The sequence below is a fragment of the Triticum dicoccoides genome, chromosome 6A, assembly GCF_002162155.2.
Source record: "Triticum dicoccoides isolate Atlit2015 ecotype Zavitan chromosome 6A, WEW_v2.0, whole genome shotgun sequence".
NCBI classification, from domain to species: domain Eukaryota; kingdom Viridiplantae; phylum Streptophyta; class Magnoliopsida; order Poales; family Poaceae; genus Triticum; species Triticum dicoccoides.
This window is the reverse complement of record NC_041390.1, coordinates 416,965,316-416,988,861: the sequence shown is the minus strand read 5'-3', so window position 1 is coordinate 416,988,861 and position 23,546 is coordinate 416,965,316. Positions and strand designations below refer to the sequence as shown.

The 23,546-nt window shown below is 46.3% G+C and overlaps 1 protein-coding gene across 1 annotated transcript; it reads right to left on the bottom strand.

Annotated features, from left to right (window-relative positions):
• Window positions 1–396: 396 nt before the first annotated feature.
• On the bottom strand, window positions 397–1,808 carry LOC119317072 (zinc finger protein CONSTANS-LIKE 3-like). The gene is made up of 2 exons (XM_037591471.1): window positions 1,021–1,808; window positions 397–933 (listed from the first exon to the last, which is right to left on the bottom strand). Exons 1-2 carry the CDS (start codon window positions 1,651–1,653, stop codon window positions 601–603), a joined length of 966 nt encoding a protein of 321 aa, XP_037447368.1. The 5' UTR covers window positions 1,654–1,808; the 3' UTR covers window positions 397–600.
• Window positions 1,809–23,546: the final 21,738 nt, after the last annotated feature.

Genomic DNA, 23,546 nt, shown 5'->3' with positions numbered 1-23,546 from the left:
CTCTTGCAACTCCCCCAGCAACGTACACGATTCCAAGCATCAGGCCACGTGGTTCGGGGTTGAGCAACATCCTTTTATTACATGCTTCAGTGTTCAGTGATTCCAATCTCGTATTCTCCGCCCTCTCCACAGCAAAGTTGGTCTCACGGTCCTCGTCTCGCATGGAAAGTTGTTCCACGCTTCCATTCGCATCTCCCGCATTTGTTAAATCTGGCCGATGAAAAAAGATATGTACTCCCACGCTTGGAGCACGGGTTTCTTGGAAGCCCTTTTCAGCATGCTTCTCATCCTCGTAGCCTAGCCGCTACGGCATTGCACTGATGAACCGATGCTTCAACGCCCAATTGAATGAAGGTCACAGTTGCTGAATACTACTCCCATGGAAGATGGAACAAAGGCAGGGTGCAAAGACTGGATTCGGGAGAAGAAAACAGTGAGTGTACATCAGGTAGGCACGGTCACAGCACTAATCCCATGGAACAAAACTGTACAGATTATTCAATGTTACACGGATCGCGCGTCGCAGGAGCCACCGCTCGCGCGCGCGCTCGGATGGATGCTCGCGCCAAAACTACAGCCGAGTCGCCGTCGCCGGTCTCCTCAGAACGACGGCACAACGCCGTAGTCACCCTCCGACGCCAGGTGCGCCGACGAGGCGGGCGAGAACGGCCCGTCCTGCTCCAGCGCGTCGTCCTCGGCGGTGCGCTTGGCGAACCGGCCCTTGATGCGCGGTCGCGTCTCGGCGTACGCCTTGCGGGACGCGTAGCGGATGGTCTTCTGGAACCGCCGGTTCTTGCGCTTCTCCCGGTACCGCATCAGCCGGGCCTCCCGCTCCTTCCCCTTGCTCGCCACAACCGCCACCGACGGCGCCGGCGCGGGGGCCCCGCCGGCTGACAGCGCGTCCGGCACCACCGCGACCTCGGACGTTGACATCTGCAAAGGCGTAGTAGACTATTATTTATCACCAGACCACGTACGTCCAGGTCAAGAAAACCATTTCAGTATGTCAGAAAGGCTTACGCTCTGGTTCATGGAGTGTTCGGGGTAGAAGAGAGCGCCGCCGGCGAGGTCTAGCTTGGAAGGGGCGACGGGTACCCCGATGGCCTTGATCCCGTCCATGGACCGGACGAAGTCCAGATCGAGGTACGCGTCCGAGTCGGCGAAGAAGGTGGCGGTGCTGTCCTCGGGGCTATCGCCAGGCTCGGGAAGAAGCCAGGAGGCCGCCTCGGCCTCGTTGCTCCCGTCGTCGTCCGCGTCCTCCTGCGTCGCGGCGGCGGAGGACGGGGAGGGGGCGGGCTGGGGCGGGTCGGCGAGCCCGCCCAAGAAAGGCGTGACGGGGAGCCGCTCGTGCCGGCTGGCGAGCGGGTTGGCGGAGTGGATGTCGGCGTCGCACGTTGCGCAGAGCGCGGCGGCGTCGGCGCGGCAGGTGACGGCGGCGGGCGCGTGCTCGCAGACCTCGCAGAGCCAGACGCGCGCGTGGCGGGAGCCGGCCCCGTGCGCACGCGCGTCGCACCCGGCGCAGAGGTAGGCGCCGTCGGACCGGCAGTAGAGCCGCGCGGCGTCCACGGCGCACGTGTCGCACGGCCGGCCGGCCAGCCCCCAGAGCCCCCCTCCTCCTCCTCCTCCCACAACCGTCTGGTCCTCCACTTTCATCTCGCTCGCCGCGGATCTCCGGCGCTCAGGTCGGCACTGGGGGGTGGGTTGGAAGATTTGGTGCGTTGCTTTCTGCTGAGTGCTCGCTCGCTGGGTGCGTGGGCGCGGGCGCGGGTGGGCTTTGAGGGGTCTGCGGGCAGGGACAGGCAGCACATGGTAGGGGCGGGGGCTCCGCTCGGGTGTCGCGGGCGGGCGCGAGAGGCGAGACACTTCGGGCGCCCGGTCGCTGTCGCGCGGGGCCACGGGGCCTGTTCGTTTGCCAAACTTGGCTAGGTCGAGTTAAAAACAAGCTTATTTTACGAGCTCGCCTCGGCTGAGCCGGTAGCATGCCGATGTTTGCCATTGCTGTCGCCTGCTTCACTCCTGCTTTGCTGCATACCATTCCTCAGTCGGATCTGTTTACATTTGCACGCTACTCCGACGGCGACGTATATGATTCTGGGCACCAAAGTTTCAGTTTCAGGTCGGCGGCCTAAAACCTTTTTGGTTCACGTCAGCTGCACAGCCAGTGATGACACAGCACACGGGCGTGAGGCCGTTAGTCATGGCTATAAACTGAAGCCATTAGTGAGACGTTTGGTGCGAGCTCGCCCATCACCGGCTCGGTTTGCCTCGCCGGGACGGGATGGGGACGGCTTTGCGTTGGGTGGATGCATCCCGGCAGTGCACCGTGCACGCAGGCAGGCGCGGATGCCCTTGGCACTGGTCACTGGGCGCCCGTCACCTTCTTTGCGCTGGAGAAAGTTTGCGATGCCCTTGCCGAAAAGTGGTAGGCGGGTCCAGTTGTCACTTGTCCTGATGCCATTGCCACGCCAGGCACGAGGTGGGGGTGCGACGGACGTGAGGGTGGCAGGTGGGGGTCCGGCCAAGTCCGACTGTCGTGCTCACCCGTGGATGCTTGCTGTGCGCCAGGTGGCGCCATCTGGTTGGCTTCTTGGCTCCCGTCCTTATCTCTTGCGGATGCGGTACTGCCATGTCAGCCAACCCGTGGTGGGGACGCCGGATCCCGGTGAGATCTGGATCCTTCCGGTGGTAGAAGTAGCACCGGGGATGGTTGGTGGGCGATATGACCCAAACGGACATCGATTTGTCCGGATTCTATTTATTTGGGTCGGTAAAACGGACCTTCATGTTTGGATTTGGTTGTTCGCCTGTAAGTGCACTCAAGAGCGCGGTCGCATCCCAAATTTTATGTTCGATTTGAACTAAAGAAAAAAGAAAAACGCTTTGTAAAATAGCTTGAAACGGGAATATATTACAATAACTTAATTAAAAAGTCCCCGATAGTCATAGCCGCACATAGAACTTAAGTTGAAATTTTTAAAAAAAGACATAAAAAAGGTAGATCTGTCTGTCGCCGATGTCATGGCCGTCTTCTAGCGCCACCATCCTCGTCCTCTTTGTTTGTGATTAGGTCGATGTAGGGAGGTGGCGGCCAAAGGTGAGGCGGAGGCCCCCAAACTGGGGCAGGCGCGGCATGCGCAGGCTGTGGTGGTGGTGGTGGTGGTGGTGACCACGGCGCCCACGTGGCCTGCGGTGCTGGTGATGGCGGCGAGGGCGGGTTGTGTGGCATCGTGGTCGTCCACGATCATGACTTCCCATACAGCGTAGGGTTCCACACCGGGGTGGGCGGTCGGTCCTCCATCATCTCCTCCTTCACCTCCTGCTTCACATCCAGCTCCGGAACGTAGACATCTCCGGCAACCGAGAGCGCCATCATCTCGTGCAGCTCCTCCCGTTGCTCCTCTTGTCTGCGCTTAAACTCCCTCTCGTAGTCCTTCATCACGGCTTGCACCAGCCGCTCCTCCTCGACTGTCATGGTTGGAGGTGGCGGTGGTGACAGAGAGGGGAAGGGAGAGGGCGTCGGCGTCAGGTCGCGCACCCGCGTGCTGTCGCGCGCTCTGGGTGGGCTCGGTGCGCGAGGCGAGCTACGAGCACGGTCGACAAAGAACGTTTGTCGGGGCATGTCGTGCTTGACAAGGACATGTACCTAGGGTAGGGTCCCAGGCCTGACCTACATACCCTACCCAAAGGGCATTACATACAGGGATCCAAGGCCTACAAAGTTAGAAAAGAGACACCGACTGAAATGACCGCAGCGAGCAAGTCACTCGACAGCGAAATCCACTCGGTTACTTCTCCACCACTCGACCATCCCTATTCACTCAGAGTTTCAGGCCTCACTCAAAGACGAAAGACCTAGAGCCACTTCGGGATGACAACGGTCATGCGGTCAGTTCGTCGCTGTAAAGATCATCAAGTGTAGGCGTTACAAGTAACGTGTGCACCTTTAATTTTCCATTCAACCCTTGGGTAATGGAGCATTAATGAGGGGTCAGCGGACTCTATATAAGCCGCCCCTCTGCTCCTACACAAGGGTTTGCATCTCCTGTAACTTATCAGTCCAGAGAATAAGCTCCCGCAGCACCGAGACGTAGTGTCGTTACCTCTTCTGAGAGGGGCCTGAACTCATAAATCCGAGTGTACAACCTCACCGTATCTAGGCTCTGCCCTTCCTTACGTACCCCTATCCTCTACTGCCAGATCTGTTCCCATGACAATTGGAGCCCACCGTGGGGTAGGTCTCTAAGCGACTTCCGGCGTGGTTGCGTTCTTCGAACTCCTTCATCATGGTTTTCGGCGGTGGACTGTCCCTGGGTCGCGAGATCCGTCTCGGCGCCCTCAGCTTTGTCACCGACGATTCGGCATGGCTTCAGGAATCCCCTCTGGATGTTAAGGCGCTCCCTATTCTCGGGGCGGTGCACTTCCGTGCAAGTTCGTGCAACGTCCTCCTCCAGCAGCTGTCGACTCAGTATCAATCGACTCCGGTGGCGTTTTCCCTCCTTACCGCTTGCCGTCGCAAGTGATCTGGTTGCTCGCAGTTCCAGGGGTGGGTGAGGTATGCGGTGGCACGTCAGTAATCCACTCCGCAGATCGGGGCAATCGAGCCCGAAGAACCCCCTCTACGATTTGATCACTCGGATGCTTCTTCCGAGTGCGGAAGCAATGACCTGGCGGCGGAAGTTCTTGTGATTGGCTCTCAGCGTAGCCCACTAGGATTTCCCCGTGGTGGAGATGGGAGTCGTGATCCGTCGCACGTCAACAACGAGTATTACCCGCAACCTCTCATTGCGGAACAAAGGGAGGAACTGCATCGCAGGAACGAGCAGGTCCTGCAGACTCTAATCGCCGGCACGACCGCGGAGGCCCAGGCTTTGGAAGCTGCACGCATAGCCACTCCGGCTGAGTGCACACGTCTTGAGGAGCTCTAGAAGTCGCTCGACGACCGTGCTCACAGACAACCCCCAAGCTTCAATCGACGGGGGCGGCAATTGTTTCCGAGTGGATCACAAAATGAGTATCTGGTATTCCGCACTCCGATTCAAAATCTTGCAGCTGCTGCGCGGATTGCAGATTCCATCCATCCATCTCGATCTGAAGCTGGAGAAGGTCTCCGGCAGATGCGAGCGTTGCTCAGAGCGGCTGGTGAGCAGAATTCAGTCGTTTCCTAGTCACGCAATAGAATTCACAGCCGATCCGTGAGGGTAGACACAGTTCAGTTAGCTCAGCCCAAGATCGCCTTCGCGGCATGAAGATCGCCGTTACCACCAGGATCAGTACATGGATCAAGGCCACAGTCAGTTTGCTCCTTGACTTCACCAAGAAGACCGCCGTCAAGTTCCGTCGCCCCTTCCTAGGGGTGGTTCATATGCACCCCGGCGTTACAACGATAGGCGCCCTTACGACGACGAGCGGAGAGAGCCAATCAATCCCCGAGATCCTGGATTCAACACAAGGTCAGTCCTCGTGCAAAATTTAGTTGATAGAGGCAGAGCTCATCGGGAGGTCTTGGATAGAGATCGTCCGAGTGGAAGTGACGTGTTTGTCTCCGGGCCCGAGTCCTTCAGCAGGGCCATACGAGCTGTTGAGATACCACCCAATTTCAGGTTGGCCACAGGGGTGAACAAGTTCACTAGCGAGTCAAAGCCAGATACATGGTTGGAAGATTACCGACTGGCGGTGCAGATTGGCTGAGGCAATGATTATGTCGCCATGAAACATTTGCCCTTGATGCTAGAAGGATCGGCCCGGGTGTGGTTGAACCAGTTGGCTCCTGCCAGTATATACTGCTGGGAAGACTTGGCCCGAGTGTTCATTAAAACATTCGAAGGTACTTGCAAGCGTCCTGCTGGGCTGACTGAATTGCAGCACTGTGTCCAGAAGCCAAATGGAACTTTGAGGGATTACATACATCGTTGGACCATGCTTCACCATGTGGTGGAGAACATTACAGAGCATCAGGCGGTTTGTGCCTTCAAAGAAGGTGTTAGGTACAGAGAACTCATCCTAAAATTTGGACGATATGGGGCCCTGTCCCTGAATCGATTGATGGAGATTGCCACTCGGTACGCGAATGGCGAGGAAGAAGATTGTCTCCGCGGCGGCAAAGGAAAAGCTAATGAGCATGACCCCAACAGCAATAATCCCAGTCAGAAACAAAAGCGCAATGCTGAAGCTATTGGTCAAGCAGAGGCAGCCGCCGTAGCTGCACAAGGCAAGTTAAAAGGGAAAGCCAGAGAGCAATGGATACCCAAGAAGAAGAAGGATCAGTCGGGGCAAGATGTCCTCGATCTGTCGTGTGCCATTCACACCAAGAAAGATGAGGAGGGTAACCTGATTTTACCCAAGCATACCAGTCGACAGTGTAGACCGTTGATTTAGCAGTTCCGTGACGGTGAGTCGAGTGAAAAGAGCCCCGAATATGATGGTGAAGAAAAGGTTGAGGATTACCCCAAGGTCAATCCCACTCTAGTGATCTTCGCTGACGTCGAGAGCAAAAGCCAACTGAAGGTCATTACTCGAGAGGTGAATATGGTTGTTCCAGCAACTACGACGTACTTCAAGCGGTCGAAGACTCCAATAACTTTCGATTAGTCGGACCACCCAGCTCGCGTTGCTATCCCTGGGCGGCAGCCGTTGGTGGTTGATCTAGTTGTGGGAGGCACTCGGTTACGCAAGGTTATCATGGATGGTGGGAGTGGTTTGAACATACTCTATGCTGAGACCCTAAAGGGCATGGGCATTTTGATGTCCCTACTCAGCGAGAGTAGCATGCAATTCCATGGAGTCATTCCAGGGAAGAAGGCAAAATCACTCTGGATGTGGTTTTTGGTGACTCGAAGAATTTTCAAAAGGAGAAACTGACGTTTGAAGTGGTGGACTTTCACAGTGCCTATCATGCCATCCTTGGCTGACCGGCTTATGCGCGTTTCATGGCCCGTCCATGTTACGTGTATCTCAAACTGAAGATGCCCAGGCCCAAGGGTATGATTACGGTCACTGGAAATAGGCAGAGAGTCGAGGAGTGTGTTCGGCAAGGATCCAAAATTGCTGATGAGCAGATGGCAATGGTGGAATTGGAAGAGTACAAGAAAATTGTTGATCCGACTAATTTGCTTTGTTCCAAGAAGCCAACCTTTGATTCTGCTTTCCAGTCGGCGGAGAGATGAAACCGGTTCACATTCACCCGGAAGATCCTGCAGCTGCTCCAACGAACATCTCCACGACACTTGACAACAAATAGGAACCCGCTCTCATCTAGTTCCTCCATGAGAACTGGGATATCTTCGCATGGAAGCCATCTAACATGCCAGTTGTACCCAAGGGACTGGCTGAGCATCGCTTGAGAGTTGACTCGAAGGCTAAACCTGTTAAGGAGCATCTCCGTAGCTCTGTTACGGAGAAGAGGAAGGCGATTGGTGAGGAAGTAGCTTGGCTCCTGGCAGTGGAGTTTATACGCGAAATATACCACTCCGAGTGGCTCGCCAACGTCTTCATTGTCCCCAAGAAGGACAAGTCACTCCATATGTGTATTGATTTCAAACATAACAATCGGGCCTGCCTGAAAGATCATTTTCCGCTCCCCCGCATCGACCAAATTGTGGACTCCACTGCGGGATGCGAGGGCTTGTCTTTCTTTGATGCGTACTCCGGGTACCATCAAATTCGACTGTATGGGCCAGATGAATAAAAACTGCCTTCATCACCCCTTTCGGGTGTTTTCGCTATGTTTCCATGCCATTCGGTCTCAAAAACACGGGTGCCACCTTCATGCGCATGATTCAGAAGTGCATGCTCACTCAGATCAGTCGGAATGTCGAGGCCTACATGGATGATATCATGGTCAAGTCACGCAAAGGTTCTGACCTGCTGACTGACCTTGCTGAAACCTTTGCCAATGTCAGAAGGTACAGCATCAAGCTAAGTCCGTCAAGTGTACCTTGGATTGCCGGGAGGCAAGCTACTCAGTTTTCTCATTTTCGGATGAGGTATAGATGCCAATCCCAAGAAAATCAGCGCAATTTTTTGAATGAAATACCCCGAGCATGTACATGATGCCCAGAAACTCACAGGCTGCCTTGCAGCACTGAGTCGGTTCATTTCTCGTCACCGGAGAAAAGGCACTACCTTTATACCGACTGATGAATAAGTCTGATAAGTTCGAATGGACCCCCAAAGCAGAAGCAGCATTTGTTGTGCTCAAAGCCCCGCTCTCCACCCAGCCGGTGCTTGCTGCCCCGAACAGCAAAGAACCTCTGCTTTTGTACATTGCGTCCACTGCCCAAGTCATCAGTGCGGTCCTCATAGTGGAGCGAGAAGAAGAAGGCAATTCCTACAAAGTCCAAGGCCTACAAAAGTTTAATATTGACATAAAAACAATAATACTTCAAGCATACTAATAAAAGCAATCATATCTTCTCAAAATAACATGGCCAAAGAAAGTTATCCCTACAAAATCATATTGTCTGGCTATGCTCCATCTTCATCACACAAAGTATTTCATCATGCACAACCCCGATGACAAGCTAAGCAATTGTTTCATACTTTTAGTGTTCTCAAACTTTTCCAACTCTCATGCAATACATGAGCATGAGCCATGGATATAGCACTATAGGTGGAATAGAATATGGTGGTTGTGGAGAATACAAAAAGAAGGAGAAAGTATCACATCAACTAGGAAAATTAATGGGCTATGAAGATGCCCATCAATTTATATCGATGCAAGTGAGTAGGGATTGCCATGCAACAGATGCACTAGAGCTATAAGTATGAAAGCTCAAAAAGAAACTAAGTCGGTGTGCATCCAACTTGCTTGCTCATGAAGACCTAGGGAAGTTTGAGGAGGCCCATCATTGGAATATACAAGCCAAGTTCTATAATGAAAAATTCCCATTAGTATATGAAAGTGACAAAATAGGAGACTCTCTATCATGAAGAACACAGTGCTATTTCAAAGCACAAGTGTGGAAAAAGGATAGTAACGATGTCCCTTCTCTCCTTTTCTCTCATTTTTTATCTAGGCTTCTTTGGCCTCTTTTTTTATTTGGGCTTCTTTGGCCTCTTTTATTTCTTAAAGTCCGGAGACTCATCCCAACTTGAGGGAATCATAGCTTCCATAATCCTTTCCTCACATGGGACAATGCTCTAATAATGATGATCATCACACTTTTATTTACTTACAACTCAAGAATTACAACTCGATACTAGAACAAAGATATGACTCTATATGAATGCCTCATGCATATGAGAACAATATGACAATGATGGTATGTGTCATAATAAAACGAAATGGTGGAACTTGCATGGCAATATATCTCAGAGTGGCTATGGAAATGCCATAATAGGTAGTGGTATGGTGGCTGTTTTGAGGAAGGGTATATGGTGGGTTTATGATACGTCTCCAACGTATCTATAATTTTTGATTGTTCCATGCTACTATATTAGCTGTTTTGGATGTTTAATGGGCTTTAATATGCTCTTTTATATTATTTTTGGGACTAACCTATTAACCGGAGGCCCAGTGCCAGTTTCTGTTTTTTTGCCTATTTTAGAGTTTCGCAGAAAAGGAATACCAAAAGATTTGGAGTTGAAGTCTGGAACCCCGCGAGGCGGCCACGAGGCAGGAGGGCGCGCCCAGGGGGGTAGGCGTGCCCCCACCCTTGTGGGCCCCACGAAGCTCCACCGACATACTTCTTTCACCTATATATACTCTTATACCCTAGATCGATCGCAGAGAGCCACGAAACCACTTTTCCACCGCCGTAACCTTCTGTACCCGTGAGATCCCATCTTGGGGCCTTTTCCGGCGATCTGCCGGAGGGGGAATCGATCACGGAGTGCTTCTAAATCAACACCATGGCCTCTCCAATGAAGCGTGAGTAGTTTACCATAGACCTTCGGGTCCATAGTTATTAGCTAGATGGCTTCTTCTCTCTCTTTGATTCTCAATACAAAGTTCTCCTCGATGTTCTTGGAGATCTATTCGATGTAATACTCTTTTGCGGTGTGTTTGCCAAGATCCGATGAATTGTGGGTTTATGAACAAGATTATCTATGAATATTATTTGGTTCTTCTCTGAATTCTTATATGCATGATTTGATATCTTCGCAAGTCTCTTCGAATTATCGGTTTAGTTTGGCCTACTAGATTGATCTTTCTTGCAATGGGAGAAGTGCTTATCTTTGGGTTCAATCTTGCGGTGTCCTTTCCTAGTGACAGTAAGGGTAGCAAGGCACATATTGTATTGTTGCCATAGAGTATAAAAAGATGGGGTTTATATCATATTGCTTGAGTTTATCCCTCTACATCATGTCATCTTGCTTAAAGCGTTACTTTGTTCTTATGAACTTAATACTCTAGATGCATGCTGGATAGCGGTCGATGTGTGGAGTAATAGTAGTAGATGCAGAATCGTTTTGATCTACTTGACACGGACGTGATGCCTATATTCATGATCATTGCCTAGATATTCTCATAACTATGCACTTTTCTATCAATTGCTCGACAGTAATTTGTTCACCCACTGTAATACATGCTATCTTGAGAGAAGCCACTAGTGAAACCTATGGCCCCCGGGTCTCTTTCTTATTATATTGCATCTCTTTTATTTACATCGCATCTCGTTTACTATTTTTCAACCTTTACTTTTCTATCTATATAACAAAAATACCAAAAACATTTATCTTACTATCTTTATCAGATCTCACTTTTGCGAGTGGCCGTGAAGGGATTGACAACCCCTTTATCGCCTTGGTTGCACCGCTCTTGATTGTTTGTGTAGATACTAGGTGACTTGTGCATTGTCTCCTTTTAGATTGATACCTTGGTTCTCAAAAACTAAGGGAAATACTTACGCTACTTTGCTGCATCACCCTTTCCTCTTCAAGGGAAAACCAACGCATGCTCAAGAGGTACCAAGAAGGATTTCTGGCGCCATTGCCGGGGAGATCTACGCCAAGTTAAGACATACCAAGTACCCATCATAAACTATTCTCCCTCACATTACATTATTTGACATTTGCCTCTCGTTTTCCTCTCCCCCACTTCTAAAACGATTTTTGAAATTGTCGTTTTATTCGCTCTCTTTTTTCCATTTGTCGTTTTTTTGGCAGATCTGTTTTTGTGTGCAATCTTGTTTGCTACCTTTGCTTGTGTTACCATGTGCCTTCTATTTGCTTGCATATTTGCTTGCTAAAAATCTATTGATATCAATCCTCATCCACTTGCTAATCTTTTCAAAAGATCTGATTATGTTGAACCAATTGCTAGTGAGTTGAGTGCACTTGATTATCTTTACGAAATTTTGCTTGAGAATCGTGAATTTGACAATTGTCATGAAGAAATTTATGAAGTGATTCATGATAGCTCCTTAAATGAAAAGCATGATTGCAATAATTTTACTATAATTTCTATTAATGTCAATTGTGCTAATAATATGCAAAACCCCAAGCTTGGGGATGCTTGTTTTGTCATGTCCGCTACTTATTGCAATGATCATGATTGGGGTGATAATGTTTCTTATGATCTTGAAAGTTTATTTAAGCATCATGATGAATATGTTTGCAATAATAATATTGAAAGTGGGTTTGGAAGAGCATCAACTTTAGGTAATAATAATCTCACATATTTGGAGAGTGTTCAATCTTATGAATTTGTTGATAAAAGTGGGTTTGGAGAGGTCATGACTTTATTTGATGATGATCCCACTATTTTGGATGAATGTCAACTTTGCATGCATGTGGATCATGAAGAGAATATTTTATGTGAAAGTTATATTGTTGAATTTGATTATGATCCTACATATAATTATTATGAGAGGGGGAAATATGCTTGTAGAAATTTTCATGTTACTAAATTACCTCTCTTCATGTTGAGATTGCTATTGTTTTCTTCCATGCATATGCTAGATCCTGCTTGTATTGCTAATTTGTTTTCCTATAAAATTCCTATGCATAGAAATTATGTTAGACTTAAATGTGTTCGTCACATGTTTTATGATGCTCTCTTTCTGTTTCAATTATTATCATCCTTGTGAGCATCAATACAAATTATGCCTAGCTAGGGGCGTTAAATGATAGCGCTTGTTGGGAGGCAACGCAATTTTTTTTGTTCTTTACCTTTTGTTCCTGTTTAGTAACAAATAATTCATCTAGCCTCTGTTATTATTGTGTTTTTTATGTTTTAATTAGTGTTTGTGCCAAGTAAAGCCTTTAGGATCTTCTTGGGTGATTGTTGTTTGATCTTGCTGATAAAAACAAAAAGTGTGCGCTCACGAAAATAATTTTCATTTTTTACCAGAGAGCGATAAAATACCAATTCCAACTGCAATAGATCAATATACAAATTTTCCTGGTCATCCTAGTTTTTCAGAATTTTTGGAGTTACAGAAGTATTCGAAACCTGCATATTTCTACAAACTGTTCTGTTTTTGAAAGATTCTGTTTTTCGCGTGTTGTTTGCTTATTTTGATGCATCTATGAGTAGTATCGGGGGGTATGAACCATAGATAAGTTGGAATACATTAGGTTTAACACCAATATAAATAAATAATGAGTTAATCACAGTACTTTAAAGGGGTGGTTTATTTTCTTATACTAACGGAGCTCATGAGATTTTCTGTTGAAGTTTTGTGTCGTGAAGTTTTCAAGTTTTTGGGTAAAGATTTGATGGATTTTGGAATAAGGAGTGGCAAGTGGCTAAGCTTGGGGATGCCCAAGGCACCCCAAGGTAAAATTCAAGGACAACCAAAAGCCTAAGCTTGGGGATGCCCTGGAAGGCATCCCCTCTTTCGTCTTCGTCTATCGGTAACTTTACTTGAGGCTATATTTTTATTCACAACATGATATGTGTTTTGCTTGGAGCGTCTTGTATGATTTGAGTCTTTGCTTTTTAGTTTAACACAATCATCCTTGTTGTACACATCTTTTGGGAGAGACACGCGTGAATCGGAATTTATTATAATACTCTATGTGCTTCACTTATATCTTTTGAGCTAGATAATTTTGCTCTAGTGCTTCACTTATATCTTTTTAGAGCATGGTGGTGGTTTTATTTTATAGTAAGTATTGATCTCTCATGCTTCACTTATATTATTTTGAGAGTCCTTTAGAACAGCATGGTATTTTGCTTTGGCTATAAAATTAGTCCTAATATGATAGGCATCCAAGATGAGTATAATAAAAACTTTCATATAAAGCGCATTGAATACTATGAGAAGTTTGATTCCTTATGATTGTTTTGAGATATTAAGATGGTGATATTAGAGTCATGCTAGTTGAGTAGTTTTGAATTTGAGAGATACTTGTGTTAAAGTTCGTGATTCCCGTAGCATGCACGTATGGTGAACCGTTATGTGATGATGTCGGAGCATGATTTATTTTTTGATTGTCTTCCTTATGAGTGGCGGACGGGGACGAGCGATGGTATTTTCCTACCAATCTATCCCCCTAGGAGCATGCATGTAATACTTCGTTTCGATAACTAATAGATTTTTGCAATAAGTATGTGAGTTCTTCATGACTAATGTTGAGTCCATGGATTATACGCACTCTCACCCTTTCACCGTTGCTAGCCTCTCTAGTACCGCACAACTTTCGCCGGTACCATAAACCCACCATTTACCTTCCTCAAAACAGCCACCATACCTACCTATTATGACATTTCCATAGCCATTCCGAGATATATTGCCATGCAACTTTCCACTGTTCCGTTTATTATGACACGCTCCATCATTGTCATATTGCTTTGCATGATCATGTAGTTTACATCGTATTTGTGGCAAAGCCACCGTTCATAATTTTTCATACATGTCACTCTTGAATCATTTCACATCCTGGTACACCGCCGGAGGCATTCACATCGAGTCATATTTTGTTCCAAGTATCGAGTTGTAACTCTTGACTTGTAAGTAAATAAAAGTGTGATGATCATCATTATTAGAGCATTGTCCCAGTGAGGAAAGGATGATGGAGACTATGATTCCCCCACAAGTCGGGATGAGACACCGGACGAAAAAAGAAAAGAAAAAAATAGGCCATAAAAAAGGAGAAAAGGCCCAAATAAAAAACAGAGAAAAAGAGAGAGGGCAATGCTACTATCCTTTTACCACACTTGCGCTTCAAAGTAGCACCATGATCTTTATGATAGAGTCTCCTATTTTGTCACTTTCATATACTAGTGGGAATCTTTCATTATAGAACTTGGCTTGTATATTCCAATGACGGGCTTCCTCAAAATGCCCTAGGTCTTCGTGAGCAAGCGAGTTGGATGCACACCCACTTAGTTTCCTTTTGAGCTTTCATACACTTATAGCTCTAGTGCGTCCGTTGCATGGAAATCCCTACTCACTCACATTGATATCTATTGATGGGCATCTCCATAGCCCGTTGATATGCCTAGTTGATGTGAGACTATCTACTCCTTTTTGTCTCCTCCACAACCACCATTCTATTCCACCTATAGTGCTATGTCCATGGCTCACGCTCATGTATTGCGTGAATATTGCAAAAGTTTGAGAACATCAAAAGTATGAAACAATTGCTTGGCTTGTCATCGGGGTTGTGCATGATTTAAATATTTTGTGTGATGAAGATAGAGCATAGCCAGACTATATGATTTTGTAGGGATAGCTTTCTTTGGCCATGTTATTTTGAGAAGACATGATTACTTTGTTAGTATGCTTGAAGTATTATTATTTTTATGTCAATATTAAACTTTTATTTTGAATCTTTCGGATCTGAACATTCATGCCACAATAAAGAAAATTACATTGATAATTATGTTAGGTAGCATTCCACATCAAAAATTCTGTTTTTATCATTTACCTACTCGAGGACGAGCAGGAATTAAACTTGGGGATGCTTGATATGTGTCCAACGTATCTATAATTTTTTATTGTTCCATGCTACTATATTATATGTTTTGGATGTTTAATGGGCTTTAATATGCTCTTTTATATTATTTTTGGGACTAACCTATTAACCGGAGGCCCAGTGCCAGTTTCTGTTTTTTTCTTCCTATTTTAGAGTTTCGCAGAAAAGGAATACCAAACGGAATGAAACCTTCATGATGATCTTTCTTGGACCAAAAACCAGAAGACTTGGAGTTGAAGTCTGGAACTCCGCGAGGTGGCCACGAGGCAGGAGGGCGCTCCCAGGGGGTAGGCGCACCCCCACCCTCGTGGGCCCCATGAAGCTCCACCGATGTACTTCTTTCGCCTATATATACTCTTATACCCTAGATCGATCGCAGAGAGCCAAGAAACCACTTTTCCACCGCCGTAACCTTCTGTACCCATGAGATCCCATCTTGGGGCCTTTTCCGGCGATCTGCCGGAGGGGGAATCAATGATGGAGGGCTTCTACATCAACACCATAACCTCTCCGATGAAGCGTGGGTAGTTTATCACAGACCTTCGGGTCCATAGTTATTAGCCAAATGGCTTCTTCTCTCTCTTTGATTCTCAATAGAAATTTCTCCTTGATGTTCTTCGAGATCTATTTGATGTAATACTCTTTTGCGGTGTGTTTGCCGAGATCTGATGAACTGTGGGTTTATGAACAAGATTATCTATGAATATTATTTGGTTCTTCTCTAAATTCTTACAGCAAGGCACGTATTGTATTGTTGCCATCGAGGATAAAAAGATGGGGTTTATATCATATTGCTTGAGTTTATCCCTCTACATCATGTCATCTTGCTTAAAGCGTTACTCTGCTCTTATGAACTTAATACTCTAGATGCATGCTGGATAGAGGTCGATGTGTGGAGTAGTAGTAGTAGATGCAGAATCGTTTCGATCTACTTGACACGAACGTGATGCCTATATTCATGATCATTGCCTAGATATTCTCATAACTATGCCCTTTTCTATCAATTGCTCGATAGTAATTTGTTCACCCACCGTAATACATGCTATCTTGAGAGAAGCCACTAGTTAAACCTATGGCCCCCGGGTCTCTTTCTTATTATATTGCATCTCTTTTATTTACATCGCATCTTGTTTACTATTTTGCAATCTTTACTTTTCAATCTATACAAAAAATACCAAAAATATTTATCTTACTATCTTTATCAGATCTCACTTTTGCGAGTGACCGTGAAGGGATTGACAACCCCTTTATCGCATTGGTTGCAAGGTTCTTGATTGTTTGTGTGGGTACTAGGTGACTTGTGCATTGTCTCCTACTGGACTGATACATTGGTTCTCAAAAACTGAGGGAAATACTTACGCTACTTTGCTACATCACCCTTTCCTCTTGAAGGGAAAACCAACACATGCTCAAGAGGTAGCAGTTTAATGCACCGGCGTAAGTTGCGCGGTACCAGAGAGGCTAGAAATGGTGGAAGGGCGAGAGTGCGTATAATCCATGGACTCAACATTAGTCATAAAGAACTCACATACTTATTGCAAAAGTTTATTTGCCATCGAAACAAAGTACTAATACGCATGCTCCTAGTGGGATAGAATGGTAGGAAAGGACCATCGCTCGTCCCCGACCTCCATTCATAAGGAAGACAATCAAAAAATAAATCATGCTCCAACTTCATCACATAACGGTTCACCATACATGCATGCTACGAAAATGACAAACTTTAACACAAGTATTTCTACCAATCCACGATCACTCACTAGCATGAATCTAATATCAAAATCTTTATATCTCAAAACAAATGCAAGGAATCAAACTTCTCATATATTCAATGCTCTTTATATGAAAGTTTTTATCATATCCCTCTTGGATGCCCATCGTATTAGGACTAAATGCATAACCTAAGCAAATTACCATGATGTTTAAGACTCTCAAAATAATATAAGTGAAGCATGAGAGTTCAACAATTTCTATAAAATAAAACCACCGCCGTGCTCTAAAAGGATATAAGTGAAGCACTAGAGCAAACTTCCTAGCTCAAAAGATATAAGTGAAGCACATAGAGTATTCTAATAAATTGACGATTAAAGCGTGTCCCTCTCAAAAACTGTGTACAACAAGTATGCTTGTGGCAAACTAAAAAGTAAATACTCATATCATACAAGACGCTCCAGGCAAAACACATATCATGTGGTGAAAAAATATAGCCTTAAGTAAATTTACCGATGCAATGAAGACGAAAGAGGGGATGCCATCCGGGGCATCCCCAAGCTTAGATGCTTGGTTGTCCTTGAATATTACCTTGGGGTGCCTTAGGCATCCCCAAGCTTAGGCTCTTGCCACTACTTATTCCGTGGTCTATCAAAACTTTACCCAAAATTTGAAAACTTCACAACACAAAACTCAACAAAAAACTCGTAAGATCTGTTAGTATAATAAAGCAAATCACCACTTTAGGTACTATTGTGAACTCATTATAAATTTATATTGGTGTAATATCTATTGTATTCCAACTTATCCATGGTTCATACTGAAGGAAATATGCCCTAGAGGCAATAATAAAGTTGTTACTTATATTTCCTTATATCATGATAAATGTTTATTATTCATGCTATAATTGTATTAACCAGAAACTTAGTACATGTGTGAATACATAGACAAATAGAGTGTCCCTAGTATGCCTCTACTTGACTAGCTAGTTAATCAAAGATGGTTAAGTTTCCTAGCCATGGACATGTGTTGTCATTTGATGAACGGGATCACATCATTAGAGAATGATGTGATGGACAAGACCCATCAGTTAGCTTAGCATAATGATCGTTCAGTTTTATTCCTACTACTTTCTTCATGACTTATACATGTTCCTCTGACTATGAGATTATGCAACTCCCGAATACCGGAGGAACACCTTGTGTGCTATCAAACTTCACAACATAACTGGGTGATTATAAAGATGCTCTACAGGTGTCTCCAATGGTGTTTGTTGAGTTGGCATAGATCGAGATTAGGATTTGTCACTCCGTCTATCGGAGAGGTATCTCTAGGCCCTCTCAGTAATGCACATCACTATAAGCCTTGCAAGCAATGTGACTAATGAGTTAGTTGCGGGATGATGCATCACGGAACGAGTAAAGAGACGTGCCGGAAATGAGATTGAACTAGGTATTGAGATACCGATGATCGAATCTTGGGCAAGTAACATACCGATGACAAAGGGAACAACGTATGTTGTTATGCGGTTTGACCGATAAAGATCTTCGTAGAATATGTAGGAACCAATATGAGCATCCAGGTTCCGCTATTGGTTATTGACCGGAGATGAGTCTCGGTCATGTCTACATAGTTCTCGAACCCGTAGGGTCCTTACGCTTAACGTTCTGTGACGATTTGTATTATGAGTTATGTGATTTGATGACTGAAGTTTGTTCAGAGTCCCGGATAAGATCGGGGACATGACGAGGAGTCTTGAAATGGTCGAGACGTAAATATCGATATATTGGAAGGCTATATTTGGACATCGAAAAGGTTCCGAGTGATTCGGCTATTTTTTGGAGTACCGGAGAGTTACGGGAATTCCTATTGGGCCTTAATGGGCCATACGAGAAAGGAGAGAAAGGCCTCAAGGGTGGCCGCGCCCCTTCCCCATGGACTGGTCCGAATTGGACTAGGGAAAGGGGGCGCCCCCTTCCTTCCTTCTCCTTCTCCCTTCCCTTTTTCCTATTCCATATGGGAGGTGGAATCCTACTAGGACTAGGGAGTCCTAGTAGGACTCCACACTTTGGGCGCGCCCTCTGAGGTTCGGCCTCCTCCTCCCTCCATCCTTTATATATGTGGCCAGGGGGCACCCCATAGACACACAAGTTGATCATTGATCCCTTAGCCGTGCGCGGTGCCCCCTTCCACCATAATCCACCTCGGTCATATCGTAGCAGTGCTTAGGCGAAGCCCTGTTCCGGTAGCATCATCATCACCGTCATCACGCCGTCGTGCTGACGAAGCTCTCCTTCGACACTCAGCTGGATCAAGAGTTTGTGGGACGTCACCGAGCTGAACGTGTGCAGATCACGGAGGTGTCGTACTTTCGGTACTAGGATCGGTCGGATCGTGAAGACGTACGACTACGTCAACCGCGTTGTCATAATGCTTCCGCTTACAGTCCACGAGGGTACGTGAATAACACTCTTCCCCTCTCGTTGCTTTGCATCACCATGATAGATCTTGCGTGTGCGTAGGATTTTTTTTGAAATTACCTCGTTCCCTAACACTGGCATCCGAGCCAGGTCTATGCGTAGATGTTATATGCACGAGTAGAACACAAAGGAGTTGTGGGCGTGGGTATATACATATTGCTTGCCATCACTAGTTGATTCTTGATTCAGCGGTATTGTTGGATGAAGCGGCTCAGGCCGACATTACGCGTACGCGTTCGCTTACGCGAGACTGGTTCTACCGACGTACTTCGCACACAGGTGGCTAGTGGGTGTTAGTTTCTCCAACTTTAGTTGAATCGATTTCAATGAACAGGGTTCTTTCTGAAGATCGAAAAGCAATCACTATACTACGTTGTGGTTTTTGATGCGTAGGTAAGAACGGTTCTTGCTCAGCCCGTAGTAGCCACGTAAAACTTGCAACAACAAAGTAGAGGATGTCTAACTTGTTTTTGCAGGGCTTGTTGTGATGTGATATGGTCAAGACGTGATGAGATATAAGTTGTTGTATGAGATGATCATGTTTTTTTGAAGTTATCGGCAACTGGCAGAAGCCTTATGGTTGTCTCTTTATTGCATAAGATGCAAGCGTCCGAATAATTGCATTACTTTATCGCTATGCGATAGCAATAGTTGGCGAGATGACCATGTGACGACATGTTGATAGAGATCAAGATGATGGAGATCATGGTGTCATGCCGGTGACGATAGAGATCATGACGGTACTTTGGAGATGGAGATCAAAGGCGCAAGATGATCATGGCCATATCATGTCACATTTTTTAATTGCATGTGATGTTTATCCTTTATGCATCTTATTTTGCTTAGTTCGACGGTAGCATTATAAGATGATCACTCACTAAATTTCAAGGTATAAGTGTTCTCCCTGAGTATGCAGAATTGTGACAACTCGTCATGCCGAGATGATGTCTACTACACAACCTTCTTCTTGTAGACGTTGTTGGGCCTCCAAGTGTAGAGGTTTGTAGGACAGTAGCAATTTTCCCTCAAGTGGATGACCTAAGGTTTATCAATCCGTAGGAGGCGTAGGATGAAGATGGTCTCTCTCAGGCAACCCTGCAACCAAATAACAAAGAGTCTCTTGTGTCCCCAACACACCCAATACAATGGTAATTTGTATAGGTGCACTAGTTCGGCGAAGAGAGGGTGATACAAGTGGTATATGGATAGTAGATAAAGGTATTTGTAATCTGAAATTATAAAAACAGCAAGGTAACTAATGATAAAAGTGAGCGTAAACGATATTGCAATGCGTGGAAATAAGGCCTAGGGTTCATACTTTTGCTAGTGTAAGTTCCCTCAACAATAATATCATAATTGGATCACATAACTATCCCTCAACATGCAACAAAGAGTCACTCCAAAGTCACTAATAGCGGAGAACGAACGAAGAGATTATGGTAGGGTACGAAACCACCTCAAAGTTATTCTTTCCAATCAATCCGTTGGGCTATTCCTATAAGTGTCTGTGACGCCCCAAGACCGGAGTTTCAGATGCCTTCCATGTTTTCCGAGTTCCGTCGGGTGTTTTGTTTTGTCTGTTGCATGCATCTTGCATATTTTGCGTTGCATCATGTCATGATGCCATCATGTCATTTCTTTTCTTAACTCAACTAAATAAATGGCATGGATCTTTGATCCATTTAAATCGAGGGAAGGGTGACTTCTCTTTATAACATATCCTCCCGATATTAGGGAGCTATAGTAAATATTTCTTTAATTTGGAATTCACCTTAACACACTTGCATATTAAATCCCTTGGCCTTTTTCTTCTTCAACTGTTGACTCTCTAACCTTGCCATTTATTCTTTCATCATTTTCCGGAGCTCTACCAAAATTCTCAACATTTTTTGGAAACTCCTAAAACCTCGTCCTAGTTCAAACCCATTTGAATAAAATTCAAATGAGTTTGAATTCTTATCGTTCGATCTGGCATTTTCTAAATTTCTCGGACCAAGCATTTTTTTGTGAGTCCAAGAAAATTAACCACATGCCCTAATTCTTCTTCCAACCTTCTCTTGTCTTCTTTCCTTCTAGTTCTCTGTTAATGTAAAGAGAAAGGAGGAAGAGAGAAACCCAGCCGCCACTTGTGTCTAGTTGGACCAATTTGGCCCAAGGCCTAGGCTACCGCAAGCCCTTTAGCCAGGCCGACCCATTCTGCTTCACGGCCTGCTAGACCCAGTCGCCGCATCAACCTCGAAGCCCGCGCCGCTAACCAGATCCAACCTCCTCCTCCTCATTTTCCTGCGCCCTCCACCTCACACCCGCCACTTGGCGCGCCCAGATTGGCTCAGCCACCGCCCGCAGCCGCCCGTGGCCACTCGCAGGCGGCCATGTGGCCTCTCCTTGCTTTTCCCCTGTCTCCCCGCGCCGCCATGGCCCGCTCAGGCTCGCGCAAGGCCCACTCGAGCCCATCCAGGGCCCGAGCGCTACTCCGCCCGATCTGCATCACCGTGTTGTTTTCCTTGCTCGACCCCGATGAGAACAGGAGCGCCGCCACCGACCTCTCGTCGCCGCTGCCTTCCCCTCGTGCCAGTGTGTCTTTTCCACGATACCAGAGCCCTCGTACCCAGACGTCTCCGTCGACCCTGCTGTCGGCCGGCGACCTCGTCCGCTGGAGCTCGCCTTCGCCGGCCAGTAGCAGCAGCAACCAGCAACCAGCACGCCCCTTCCTCCTCCTCGTCGCCCTTCACCTGGAGCTGCCGGAGTCTCAAGAGGCCGCCAAGTCCCACCGTGGTCGCCAGGGCCTTCCCCGACCTCGACCCATCAAGTCTGCCGGCGGGAGCAGCCTTCACCGCCCAGATCCATCGATGCCTCGCCTCTGCTTCATTTCAGTCGAGGACAAGCGCGCCTCGGCCGCTCGCTTGACTGACTCCAGATCGACCGCACGCACCTGGGCCACCTCCCATTCGCCGTTGTCTACGGCCCAGCTCCCACCTCCACCGATCTGGGCTAAGCCCAGCTAGGTGAGAAGCCCAGCCGCCCAGTGCACTATTCAGTTTCGGCCTGTATAGGGTTTTTTAGGTTCTACGATTTTAGCTTTTTCCCAGAGAGTGCCAGTTTTACAAAAAAGTCCTTCATCATCATGCATTTAATATCTCACGAACGGTGCATCGGATTATAACAAACTTTATATGTAAAATGCGTAGTTTTTCGTCTAGTTTCATAATATGTTATTTTCATCCATGTTTAAAATGTTTAAAATGTTGTTTGTTTAAATTTGCTCCTATGCCATGTTAAAATGCTTTTATTCATAACTAAATAACCGTAACTCGGATTTTAATAAACTTTATATGTAAATGGGGTAGAATTTTGCATAGTTTAACATGGTGCACTTTTCTTGCATGCTTAATAACTCTAAAATTGTGTTTAGGGCAGATCAGTACCAAACCTAATATATGGATATGGGGTTTTACCGGAATTGTTGTTCGTTGTTTCCGGCCTCATTCAAACTTGTCTAGATAGGTAGTTTTGTTGTGCTTCACCCCTTGCCATGCTAACCAACATTTAAATTTTGTTGAGTACATAAACAAGAGAGAACTAAATAAGGCATGTGGTGTTCCATCAATATGCAACTCGTTGCATATTGAGCTCCGCTTAACTTGTAGTTTTTTTGTGCCCTTTGCCATGCCATGCATATTTAAACCGGACATGCATCATACTTGGTTGTGCATCATGCCATGCTTATGTGATGTTTGTTCACTATGTTGTTTGCTTCTTTCTGGTGTTGCTTCTTTGGGTTAGTTCCGATAACGTCGCGTTTGTGAGGATCCGTTCGACTTCGTCCGTTTGTCTTCTTCATGGAATCGTTCTTCTTCCTTGCAGGATTTCAGGCAAGATGACCATACCCTCGAAATCACTTATATCTTTGCTTGCTAGTTGCTCGGTCTTTTGCTATGCCTATGCTGCGATACCTACCACTTGCTTATCATGCCTCCCATATTGTTGAACCAAGCCTCTAACCCACCTTATCCTAGCAAACCGTTGTTTGGCTATGTTACCGCTTTGCTCAGCCCCTCTTATAGCATTGTTAGTTGCAGGTGAAGATTGGAGCTTGTTCCATGTTTGGAACATGGTTATTTTGTTGGGATATCATAATATCTCTTATTTAATTAATGCATCTATATACTTGGTAAAGGGTGGAAGGCTCAGTCTTATGCCCGGTGTTTTGTTCCACTCTTGCCGCCCTAGTTTCTGTCATATCGGTGTTATGTTCCCGGATTTTGCGTTCCTTACGCGGTTGGGTTACAATGGGAACCCCTTGACAGTTCGCCTTGAATAAAACTCTTCCAGCAAGGCCCAACATTGGTTTTACCATTCGCCACCTAGCCTTTTCTTTCCCTTGGGTAGGCCTGCCCAAGGGTCATCTTTATTAAACCCTCGGGCCAGTGCTCCTCTGAGTGTTGGTCCAAACTGAGTGATGTCCGGAGCTACCAGGGGCAACTCTGGGTT